Here is a 13,469-nt window from a genome sequence, read left to right as displayed (position 1 = left end):
GTTATCGATTGTCTAAACAAATGTCTTCGACTCCATTTCTATTTTATACTGCTCATACGAAGGCATAACACTAGAAGTAGGCCAGCTAGCCCTTTGAGCCTGCTCTGCCATTCAATAAGATCATGGCTGATCTTTTCGTGGTCTCAGCTCTATTTACCCGTCTGCTCATCATAATCTTAATTCCTTCACTATTCACTGTCTTAGCTTTAAAGCTATCTCCTGAAGTAGCATCAACTATTTCAACTTTGCAGAGAATTCCATAGATTCACAAGCCTCTGGGTGAAGCAGTTCCTTCTTAATTCAATCCTAAATCTACTCACCCAACACCCCCTAATTTTGAAGCTATGCTCTCGTTTCATTATATTTATAAAGTGCCTTGAATGTAAGTTGTTGGTGTAATTTAGCAACTAGTCCCTTCCCGACCTATCTCATAAACCTGGGTGTTTAGCATCCTGTTGCAATTCACTCCACTCTTTTCCCCTTCTCCTGTTATAACACCTGTCCCACCTCTCTTCCACATGCTTTCTTGATAAAATGTTGAAGCAAAGAAAGCTGGAAGCCCCGACCCTTTCGGCCATTTAAACTATATTAAGTCTCCTACTTGAGAAATGGACACATTTGGATAGTTTAACAACAGTTAAGCTGGCAAAGACCATGTTTATCCTGAATAAAACATGCATCACAATTAGCAATGAATCAATCGGAGTCCTTTATTTAAGGAGGAAAGGTTTAAAAGCCTTCATATATATTCAAATACAAAGAAAATCTATAAAGGTTATAGAAAAGTTTAAATTGATTTGAACTGCTGGTAGTAAGTTGTTAATCAGTGCATTTATTTCATTCATTCAATTACAACAAACATATGAGGAGTAAATTTGAAGTTTAAGCAGTTTTTATATTACATTATCAATCACAATTACCACCGATTATAATAATTACTTACATGAAATATTTAATTCTTTACAAATGTAACACAAAGTTAAAAATGGACATACAAAATTTGACAATAAATTACATATGCTGGAAAATTTCAAATCTGTACAAAAAAGCAGATTTAGCTGCTTGAAACAGATGTAGCATGATACTATAACAGTATCATAGAAAGTGACTTTTTTTTGCAGCTTTTGTTGGTCTTAATGCAATGCATAGTTGAACTGGTTTGCAAACTTTTCATGTTTTCTTTTGTCTATGTGAGCCATTGCTTCAGAGACTCGTTTCAATGAAGCCCTGAAAAGAAAATAAACAGAAAAGAAAATAATGTTTGGACTGAGTGTTCTCACAGGGTGTTATTTATTTTGTTCAACACATCAATGCAGTATATTATTGCTTTAACTCGCTCTCAGTAGTAAATAGCATCAACAGAAGCCACTGTGTGGGCTAAATTGTATTTTTTTTATAAAATGCTATATTTAAGGTTACAATCAAATCAGCCATGTTCTTAAAATGGCAGACCTGCCTGACAGCCCAAGTGGCCTAATTCTGTCCCTTATGCGCAGGCCCAGGTTACTTCTGATCAACAATTATCTTGTGGCAGGATCCCTCCAAATAAGACCCCAATTCTTACTTGAGTTGGAGACTCGAGGGTCCTAGCTTAAATTTAAATGGATTATAACTCCTGGCTAACTATAAAACTGACCCAAAGTAGTTACACTGAATCAACTTCCCTGACTCGCCACCCCATCTCAATCGATATAACCACATGACCTAACTCCTCACTACAACTCAAATCCCTCAACACCTGATCTACCCTTCCCTCTCATTAACCCACTTACCATTAACCGCCCCCCCCCCCCCCCCCCCCCCCCCCCCCGTCCTGATTCTCTGCCACCCTACTTCCTCACTCCATAAAATCACTTTGTCGCTTGAGCCATTGGGATCTTAAGCCCCAGAATATGACATTTATTGTTGTCAATACAGGCTCTGTCCTGACCCTGCACTGGAAGACCTGCTGAAAAGGTGTACTCCATAGTTCAGAAACATGGAGCTCCAGAAAAGAATGATGCACATACCACCTCATGAAGCCATTTAGGTCCATAACTTCTATACTCTAATCTAGTCAGCCCATACTTGTCGGTTCATCTTAATTTCCTTCTGCAACTATAGATCATCAATGAAATTCAGCTGGAGCAGAAATTCAGCCACAATTATATTGACTGGCTGATCAAGCTCACAGGTCAATATGGTGTCCTGCTCCTACCACAAACATTTTCTTCACACTTCTTGAAGACCAGTTAGACAATAACATTGGTTTAAAAATAGGTTACACATATTGAAAGCAATTGTTACTGTGTTCAAAGAACGTGGGTCTCACTGACTAGGTCAATGTGTATTGTGCATTCCAAACTGCCCACTGGGTGGTTAGTTAAACTGTAGGAATTAGAAAGTCATGTTGCACTTTCGAAGTACCATGTACCATTACTAGTTCCCATGCTATAGGGAGATTATCATTATTATTAAATTGGAGAGGGTGCAGAAAAGACTTACAAGGATGTTAGTGGGACTGAAGGGTTTGAGTTGTAAGCAGAGGCAGGATAAGCTGGGATGTATTTTCCTGGAGCAAAGAAGGTTGAGGTGTAATCTTATAAAAAGTTTACAAAACGAGGGTCATAGATAAGCTGAATAGCAAACATGTTTTCCCTACAGTAGGGGAATTCAAAACTAGAGGGCATGGGTTTAAGTTGAGAGGAGAAAAGTCCCTTTTAATTTTGAGGGGCAACATTTTCATATACAGAATAATTCATACATGGAATGAGCTGCCAAAGGAAGTGGTAGATACAGGTATAGTTAGAACATTTCAAAGACATTTGGACAGGTACATGAATAGGAAAGGTTTAGAGGGATAAGGGCCAAACACAGGCAAGTGGAACAAGTTTAGTTTGGGAAACTTTGTCAGCTAGGACGAGTTGGATCGACTCCAAGAGTCATGGTGGTGGATCTGGAATCACGAAGGTCAGACCAGGAAATGGTGGCACATTCAGCCCTGAGGAAGGGTCACAGGACCTGAAACATTAACTCTGCTTTCTCTTCACAGATACTGCCAGAACTGCTGACCTTTTTCAGCAACTACAGTTTTGTTTTGTAAATATTTTTACTGAGAAAAAAGATTTTACATATTTTACAAAGCGTTTTTAATGGTGGCACATTTCCTTCTCTGAAGGATACTGGAGAATCTGATGGATTCTGACAATAGAGGTTTACAAAATTATGAGGGACATGGATAGGATAAATAGACAAAGTCTTTTTCTCTGGGGTCAGGGAGTCCAGAACTAGAGGGCATAGGTTCAGGGTGAGAGGGGAAAGATATAAAAGAGACCTAAGGGGCAACTTTTTCATGCAGAGGGTGGTACGTGTATGCAATGAGCTGCCAGAGGATGTGGTGGAGGCTGGTACAATTGCAACATTTGAGAGGCATTTGGATGGGTATATGAATAGGAAGGGTTTGGAGGGATATGGGCTGGGTGCTGGCAGGTGGGACTAGATTGGGTTGGGATATCTGGTTGGCATGGACGGGTTGGACCGAGGGGGTCTGTTTCCATGCTGTACATCTCCATGACTCCAACAATTGAAAAATCACAGCTGGCTAGCTTTTTATTCAGATTTTCACTGAATTTAAATTTCACCATCTGCCATGGTGGGATTTGAATCCATGTTCTGAAAACATTAACCTGAACTTCTACATTACTATTCCCTCCCCAAAGAATCATCATAGAATCAAACAGCCTAGAAACAGGCCCTTCAATCCACCATAATCTATGCCAACTAAGAAATGCCAAATTACACTAATCCCTAAGGAGGTCACTTGTGGGGCTCTATCAAAATTGAATTTACCCTAAAAGACTGATGTTTGACTTCTAACGACAGAATAATGGAACTACTGAAGCAAGGCAATAGGCATGGATAGTCTCAATGATCCACTCTGCTCATTTCTTACACGTTATGGTAAATGATAGTGAGACCCAAGGATTCCAATAGAGAACCCTCATTTTGTTCACTGGTTACAGGGATTATCACATGGTCAAACAAGAGTTGTCCGTCTAAAACATGAGTTATAAATCTTCATAACATACTGACTTGTGCTGGATCTAAACCTGGACACTGCAGGTTAGAAAGAACAGGAATGTTTTTGAAGAAAGTGCAGAATATTTACATGATTAGGGGTTTAGATAGGGTTGACCATGAGAACCTTTTTCCACGTATGGAGTCAGCTATTACGAGGGGGCATAGCTTTAAATTAAGGGGTGGTAGGTATAGGACAGTTGTTAGGGGTAGATTCTTTACTCAGCGAGTCGTGAATTCATGGAATGCCCTGTCAGTAACAGTGGTGGACTCTCCCTCTTTATGGGCATTTAAACGGGCATTGGATAGGCATATGGAGGAAAGTGGGCTAGTGTAGGTTAGGTGGGCTTGGATCGGCGCAACATCGAGGGCCGAAGGGCCTGTACTGCGCTGTATCTTTCTATGTTCTATGTAATAGTTCCAGGAATTTAGGACTTCAAATATGTTGGAAAATGTTCTTAGAGGGAGAGGTTGACAGGACATTTGACTGAGATATTCGAAATCATCAGCTCTCCTCACAGAATAACCAAAGAAACAGTTTCCATTGAAAAAGGTGTCAAAAACAAGAGAAAGGTCATTTACAGTGATTGGCAAAAGAACTATTGGAAATATAAGCAAAAATTTATTTCTTAAAAGTCAAAATGTATATGAACTAGAATGCACTGCCTGAAAGATGTTGCAGGTGTACTCGACAGTGGCTTTAAAAAGGGAACTAAGCAAGTACCTAATGGGAAACAAGTGGGAAATAGGTGGAGGAGTGTAGCTAGATAAATTGCTCTTGTAGAGAGTTGGCTTGATAGCTTGAATAACTTCCTTTTATGCCATAACACTTGTGATATATCATGGCTTCTGAGCCTCAACTCCATCTATTTGCCTTGGCTTCAGGATCTTTAGTACATCTGCCTAAACAAAATCTATTAATCTCAGTTGAAATTTTGAATTGAACAAGCCACAAAAGAAATTTGACAATTGCATGATCCACAAAAGTCTGGTTGCATCCCATTTAGAAAACTGTGTTCAGTTTTGAACATCACACCCAAGGGAGGATATTGGTCATGAGTGAATGCAGTGCAGACTCACCGCAGGTTTGCCAGAATTGTAGTGGAGCTAAAATGGTGAATTTCACTTGCATTTAAAATAAAACTTAATTAATGAAAATTAATTTCATAACCTGTTCCTTTCATGAGGTCTATTGCAGACCTACTTAATGACCTCATGAAAATCTTTGCACAATTGTTTGTTGATCCCAAAAATTAACAAACAAAATGACTACTTTTACATCTTCACCAATTAGCTTTAGTCCCTCTCACACTCTTCCCATTCAAAACCACTTACCAAAATTTGTACACTGTGCCTACAGTGTTTATGGAGAGCAGTATGCTTTACACATTTTCTGGAGATGTTCTGTTAGTCACCTGTGGTGAAGCTCATCCTTCAAATGTTCAGTATTCTTTTTAAGAGTCCTTGAAATTCATCTTCCTGCCTTGCTTCTACAATTTTTATTTACCGTTTCCATGCAGTTGTGGATTAAGTCATATTTGCTTAATAAATATCAGGAATCATCCATTTCTGACTTTAAAAGGTGCAACTAGTACTTAAAAGATTTAAGGATTTCATGCAAACTGCAACAATGAATTTGGTTTTAATCAACTGTCTTTCTTTAATGAGATTTTTTTAAAAATTCACACCTATTCCCATGAACTGATCTCCAGCAACTGAAAACATTAGTATTGTAGCTCTGATTCATTAGGAATGATTGGTTTGAACAGAATGGTACAATAAATACCTAAACGGAAAAGCTTGAATTTAATAAAAATTGTAATAACTCAAATACGAATGTCTGAGCACTGATTTCCCCTGCAGCAGTTACAGAAGAGATCAATACTTTAAGCTATGTAATACCTTGAAAATACATTCTGTTAATAAAAGCACACCAGGCCACTGTGTACATTTAACAGTATCATTTCTATCTCCAAGACCTGTGAAATTAGGAAACTGCAGAGCTGCAGCCCAAATATCTAATTCTTAAGAGGAGTCTTTAGCACTAATTCAGTGGCCTTGACATGTCCTGGTGTGTAATGTTAAGTCTGGCATCAGCATCACTGCACTGTGTGGTGCTGTAAATGAAATGATATCCATCTCAGACCTGTGCAACCACTCACTAAATTCTATTGACAGGAACAGCAGGATTTTATTACTTGAAAAATTCAAGCTTTTTCTTTTCTCGTGGTTAAAAAAAAAAGGCTGGAAGATCAGTTAACTCTTTAGGCACTGCAGAACTTAACTTTGGATCAGAACATGAAAATGTTGCATTTTATTTATATGTACCTTTTTTTGTGTGGTTTGGGTCTGAAGTGATTAAATTATAATAGGAAGTTGTGAAGGAACTGACATAACTGAACGGTTGACCTGTGTATGGTGATAAACAATGAGAAGAATCCCATTGCCCCTTTTGCAAATAGCACCCTTTTCAAATTTCATTTAACCCTCACAGCAATATGAACTATACAGCATTCCCTCAGTTCTTACCCAAACTATAATTCATATATTATAACCTTTGAAATAATTAAATCATATAAAATAAACAGTAAGGAGCATAATAGTCTTCAGGCGAGCAAAGACAAAGATATCGAGTAGTTACAAAATGAGAGGATAGCTGAACATTAAAATAAATGTGAAAAGATTCATTTTGATAGGAAAAATGAGAAATAAGAACTAAATAAGACATTTCTAAAGGGGGTGCAAAAAGAGACAAGTACAGGTAAGCAAGTTTTTGTGCTTGCCAGAATAAACAGTGAAATCCATCAAAAAGATATACATTTTACTGGAACAATAGGAGTTTTAAGAGAAACTCAGCTGGCCTGGTATCATCTGTGGAGAGAAAGCAGAATCAATGTTTTAAGTCCAGCCACCATACTCTTTCAGATTTCTAGGTCTTCGATTTGTTTATTTAAATAATCCTGTACTTTAGCCTTCTATGCCTCTATTCATAAAAGTGTTACGCTAAACCTTCATAAACTCTATCTGGAATATTACATTAAATTCAAGGTACACTTAGGAAAATTGTCAAAATTGAGAGGGAGTGCACAGGAGATTTACTGTAAGTTTAGTATAATGATACCAGGGATGAAAGACTTCAGTTAAGTGGAGAGATTATAGAAAATAGATTTGTTGTCTGAATTTGAGGTGGTTTGGGGAAGTGATCACATAGTAGTAATGCCACTGGGCAAGTAATCTAGAGTCCCAGATTAATTCCCAAGGAATATTGGTAAATTTTGAATTCAATTAGTACTCTTGTAATATAAAGCTACTCTCAGTAGTGGTATAATAATCTCAGCGATGATCATGCCAACTATTATCAATTGTCATAAAAACCTGTCTGTTCACTAATGTTTTTTAGGGAAGGAAATCTGCTAGCCTTAGCTGGTGTAGTCTACATGTGACTCCAATTCCACAGCTACATGATGATTGTTAATTGCCCTCGAAAGCAGCTTAACAAGTTACTCAGTTCAGCAGCAATTAGGTAAGGGCAACATGCTAGCCACATTCATATCCCATGAAAGAATAAAGAAACATAAATGACAAAGGTGTTCAAATGATAAAATAAATAAGGATTAACTATTTTGACTGATAGGTGGATCAATAATCAGAGGTAAGAAAGATAACTGGCAGAAAAAAAAGTGATGATATGAGCACAAGTTCTGTTTAAAAAAAAAAGTGTGAAGCTATGATCTGGAAAGCACTGCCTCCAAGGTAGTGGATGCAGATTCAATAGCAACTTTCAAAACGAACTGGATAAATATATGAAGGGGAAATATCTGCAGGATAATGAGGAAATAGCAAACAAGTAGGACTAATTATGAGTGTTTCAAGGCCCTGACACAAACATGAAAGGCCAACTTGCTTCATTCAATGATATGATGATTCCGGTTGTTTGAACACCTTGGAATTAGTGACAAAAGAGAATTACATTATTGGCTAATGAATAAAAAAACAATTGACAAACTTACAATTTGTTAGAAAGATTTAAAATACCAGGAACAAAAATAACCTTGTATACTGAATTTGAAAAGAAGTTTCTTAGTGCACAATGGTAAGCACATATTCTCCAAGTAAAAGCAATCCTTTCTAAACTAATAGAAACAGAAGCCCTTTGAAAGAAATGATGAATAAAATCCTTACTTGTTTAATACTCGTTTCTCCAACCTTGATCGAGATGTATTGCTCTGCTGTTTCAAATCGGTAAGATTTGGATACTTTTTCTTCTTTCCTTTTCCCTTTTTATCTTTTCTGTCATATTTTGAAGAACCAAGATCTACACCTGTAGCAGCTTCAATTTCACGCATCAACTCTGGATCCTGCCAGTCTGTCATGAAAGAAATACCTATGAAACTTCTAAATACTGGGAATACAGGTTATATTTTCAAGTCTTTTTCAAACTGATCATTTATGGGATAAGGGATTTGCTGTTTAGGCCAGCATTTATTCTCTATCCTAACTACCCTTAAGGTGGTGATGGTTAGCCTTCTGTCTTCTGTAATATTACTGCCCTAGTTACATGGTATCTTCTACGATTGCATCCTTCCTTCTGCTTGTTAAGATCTCTTGGGCTCTCTGCTCTTCCTGGCTCTATTATTGTTTATTTCAACAATATCCTTTGAATGCAGCCTAACAAACAGTTCAAGGTCAAACTTTCCTCAGACAAATCAATCATGTAGTGAGGTTCTTAAACATGTAATGAGCCACTTATTTCCTTAGGCATGCTGTATTACAAGATGTTTTCTGTCCTTTGTCAATATAATGGACAGCACTATTCCAGCCAGAAATGGGTGCACCTCCTTTCTTCCATATTGGATAAACTGATGGAGCTAAACATTCACCATAGAAAATTTTCAGTCAAATGATTTAAAAACATTGAACCTTCAGTGGTTCCAATGGAACCCTGCTGGATCCAACAGAAAAGAAATGTTGAAGCAACTACATTGAATCAGAGAATTGTCAAGGCATGGGAGGAAGCTATTTGGCCCATCATGCCTACAACAGCTCCAATACTGACAGCCCAATTTCCTGCCTTTTCCTCATATCTCTGCATGTAATGCACATAATCATTGAATGACATCTTGAATGACTCAATTGTACCTCCCTGCACCACATTTCCAGACTGTGTACTCCATACCCTAAAAAGTATTGTCTCACATCACCTTTGCTTCATTTCCACACCATTTTAATTACACTAAAGTTTATGCCCAACTAATGCCAGTGAGAACCCAGTAAAATCCAGGTAGCTCTAACTCAATGAACACACAAACTCCAACAAAATAGATTTTAGCAAGAAAGGAATTATTTGATTTATTTCTTTTTAAATCAGTCCTCACAAACAAACTATGATTCACACAGGGTTAATTTAGTGTAAAGTGTCATCCATAGAAGGAGCTGACAAGCTAAGGGAGAAAGAGAGGCTCATGAACAAAGTTGATCCAAAAGATTTATTTAATCTTGAGAGAGATTAAGTATAAAAGTAACACAAGTCAAAAAATGAAACCATTAATCTATGATTAAGGTCAAAATAAAGCACAGTTAGACACAAGACCTTCCAATAACAACAAGGCGGTACCAGCTTAGAGCTCCATGAATGGGACACTTGTATAAATACGGCAAAAAAATACTGGGGCCCAGTCAGTATGAAATGAGCATTTCAACAAAATGAAGGACCAATTTAAAAGCCTTTGAAAAGAAATCAATAGAGTGCCAAGGAAGAACAGTCTTTAGAGCCTTGATGGACCCGAAAGCTCTTCATATAGTGTTGCTGACTTTACTGATGGTGAAAAAAATTACACAGTTTGGAAAAAAAAAATCAATACTGTAGTTAGTAAAGAGATGCTATTTCACATCTGACTGGCCAGCGGTCTGCCTTTCCGTGGTTGTCCTGATACCTGTTTGTTAACAAGTCACTAAAGGCTGAAAGACCAGATATTGTGGAGTACTGACACAAAAAAAGTACTTAATTTGCTTCTGTGTGTGAAGTAAAGGAAACGATGAAAGCTACAGATTAGTCAGTCAATGTGCTTTATCATCGATTCATAGTATCAAAATCTAGTCATCGGTTATGTGGAGCATCTGCGTTACACTAACGGTTTTATGTAAACGCTACAAGCTATGAAAGAATCAAATGATTTAGAAAGGATCAGACTGCAGGAAGCACCATTGTCCTATGCACATTTCTGCTGTCATTCCCAAATAGATTGTAATACTGTTATGTCTATGTTCATTCACTGTGTCAAACAGTATTTGGGATTCAATCTATTTTAAAATGGAACACTGAACACTTCAAACTGCTGAATTCCAACTGAATTTTAGATTCAAAGCCACCTGAAGGCAACACTGTTAACACTACTAATCAGTTTGGTTTTAGTTTTAAATGCACACTTGCATCAAATCTAGAATATATACAGCACAAAATTGTAATGATTTGATTGACACAGTATGATTGCCATTAATATAAATATACAAAGCCAAAATTATCTATGAGAATAACAACAGAAAATGAAATCTTGCAATCTAATCTATTCAATCCAAAAATGGAAACTCAATGTATCATTTGTGTTCAAGTATTTTTCTTGATGTCCGTTTACACAAGAGATAGACATAAAGGGTCAAAGATATCCAGTTAAAACACCTTGCAAATCAGTTCAACGTGCGTGTAATGTAGAATGGTGAGGTAACAGGTTTGGTGGCACAATGACATTATTGCATCAAAAATGTGCTTTAGTTCATAGAGATGTACAACACGGAAACAGATTCTCCAGTCCAACTCGTCCATGCCGACAAGATATCCGAACCTAACCTAATCCCATTTGCCAGCATTTGGCCCATATTCCTCTAAATCCCTCTTATTCGTATAACCATCTAGATGCCTTTTAAATGCTGTAATTGTACCAATCTCCATCACTTCCTCTGGTAGCTCATTCCATACACGCACCACCCTGTGTGTGAAAAAGTTGCCCCTTAGATCCCCTTTATATCTTTCCCCTCTCACCCTAAACCTACGCCCTCTAGTTCTGGACTCCCCACCACAGGGAAAAGATATTTTCTATTATCCTATCTCCCTCATAATTTTATAAACTTCTAAAGACCCCAGCCTTTGACGGTCCAGGCAAAACAGCCCCAGCTTATTCAGCCTCTCCCCATAACTCAAATCCTCCAACCCTGGCAACATCTTTGTAAATCTTTTCTGAACCATTTCAAGTTTCACAACTTCAAAAGAAAAATGGCAAATACTTTAAATCTGAAAAACTGATCAATATGCTGAATATTTCCAGCTTTGTGTGTCTCTATGGCATTTGACTCTAGTAAAAGTCAAGCTAAGATTGAATGATCAAAAACACTTGAGAGTTATTTGCAAATCCTCTTTTAGTGGAGACCAACTGCTTCTTTCCAATACAGTGCCAAAACAGCAGCTATTCTGACCTTCTGTTACAGAAGCTCTGCCACATAGTTTCTAGGCAGGTTACATCTCATCAAGAACCATAATTAAGATGTGACCCAATTCCCACATTAATAAATTTATACAGAATAAGTTAGTCAGCTATATTCCTATGGAAACTTAAGCGTAATCTTGAGTTAACATGGAAATGTAGTCAAATGTAGTAGAATTAAAGACTTAATTATCTTACAATTAAGATTTAGAATTTTAGTTCAAAAAACAAAACTCTACAAATTTGGAATGCAATTTTTAGAAACTTAAATGTGGTCAATCAGATAATTAGGCTTAGGCTTTCTGACTGGTTGGGGAAAGGCTCTACCCAGTCATGAGATTTCCCCATAACTCCACCAATAATCCTGGTCCGACACAGGAAATGGATTCCTGATTTAAGCTGGTACAGGAATGAACATTTGATCCTGAGGACAGGAAATGTACTATATAAATATAACTTTCCTCCTTTATTCTCATCACGTCACTAGTCCCTCTATTTTTCAGTTTGCCTATGTATTAATTTACAAATCTGAGTGAGTCAGTGACTCAAATGGGGCACTTTTTGATTTATGCAAAGTTGCCCAATAACAGCTCAATTCAGATCTTCAGAACTTTCAAATCTCACTCATAATTTTACTTTAGGTAACATATTCCAAATAAATTTCACCAGAGCATACTTCTTGCTTTTGCTTCATGGTGTGGACAAAGTGCTACATAATAGGCCTGTTGTGAAAATAAAGATGCACAGTATTAATGGAAATTGATTTACCATATTTTGAAAACACGAGTTCTAAAAGGATCTGGTCTCTCATTTTTGCATGCTCTCTGATTTAAATAACTTAGTTTGAGCTGTTGAAGCCTTTCCTGTTCAGACAAGTATTCCGTTTCCCACACAATATGTCAATAAGGTAGCTGTATTGGATGTAGGTTTACTCGCTGAGCTGGAAGGTTCATTTTCAGACACTTCATCACCATACTAGGTAACATCTTCAGTGAGCCTCTGGATGAAGCACTGATGGTGTAGCCCGCTTTTTTATTTATGCATTTAGGATTCCTCGGGTTGATGATGTCATTTCCGATTCTTTTTATTGGGGTGGTAAATGGGATCCAAGTCAATGTGTTTGTTGATAGTGTTTGTTAGAATGCCATGCTTCTAGGAATTCTCGTGCGTGTCTCTGTTTGGCTTCTCCTAGGTTGTCCAAGTCGAAGTGGTGTCCTTCCTCATCTGCTGTAAAGATACTACTGAGTAGGTCATGTCTTTTTGTGGCTAGTTGATGTTCATGTATCCTGGTGGCTAATTTTCTGCCTGTTTGTCCAATGTAGTGTTTGTTACACTTCTTTGCAAGGTATTTTGTAAATGGCATTAGTTTTGCTTGTTGTCTGTATAGGGTCTTTCAAGTTCATTTGCTGCTCTTTTACTGTGTTGGTGGGTTTGTGGGCTACCGTGATGCCAAGGGGTCTGAGTAGTCTGGCAGTCATTTCTGAGATGTCTTTGATGTAGGGGTGAGTGGCTAGGGTTTTTGGATGTAACTGTATCTTTACATTTGACAATGACCCTGAATTTGGTCAGACACCGATTTAAAATTTGCCTATTTACTGAGAATATGTTGGTTCACTGGCAAATATATATTACAAAGATTTTGAAAAATCATACTGACATACCAGCTTTTGCTTTCTGTTTCTGCTGTTCTTCTTGCTTCAGTCTTTGGATATCTTCTGGATTCACAGGATTTCCTTGCTCATCTCTTGGGATAATCTTTCCATGAAAAGGGCACTATGCAATATACAAAAGGAGGTGCAATGAAAACACATAATAAAAGAAAATCATTCCTTCAACAGGAGGTTTTGGGTGTTGCTCTTTGTTCTTGTTTGACCACTTTTGCTAATATTCCTGATGAAACGTTGACTCTCCTGCTCCTCGGATGCTGCCAGACCTGCT

General features: G+C 37.5%; 1 protein-coding gene across 3 annotated transcripts in view; it reads right to left on the bottom strand.

The window, feature by feature from the left end:
* Window positions 1-975: 975 nt before the first annotated feature.
* uvssa (UV-stimulated scaffold protein A) overlaps window positions 976-13,469 on the bottom strand; it is a 103,927-nt gene continuing 91,433 nt past the window's right edge. For all 3 annotated transcript variants that reach the window (XM_060828611.1, XM_060828621.1, XM_060828602.1), the window contains exons 12-14: window positions 13,193-13,304; window positions 8,239-8,422; window positions 976-1,227 (exon numbers count right to left, since the gene is read on the bottom strand). In XM_060828611.1, coding sequence (XP_060684594.1) covers window positions 1,134-1,227; window positions 8,239-8,422; window positions 13,193-13,304 — 390 coding nt within the window. In that variant the 3' untranslated portion in view covers window positions 976-1,133. The remainder of the gene's footprint in view (window positions 1,228-8,238; window positions 8,423-13,192; window positions 13,305-13,469) is intronic.

Source organism: Hemiscyllium ocellatum, chromosome 1, assembly GCF_020745735.1.
Source record: "Hemiscyllium ocellatum isolate sHemOce1 chromosome 1, sHemOce1.pat.X.cur, whole genome shotgun sequence".
Lineage (NCBI taxonomy): Eukaryota > Metazoa > Chordata > Chondrichthyes > Orectolobiformes > Hemiscylliidae > Hemiscyllium > Hemiscyllium ocellatum.
This window is presented reverse-complemented; position numbering and strand designations above follow the sequence as displayed.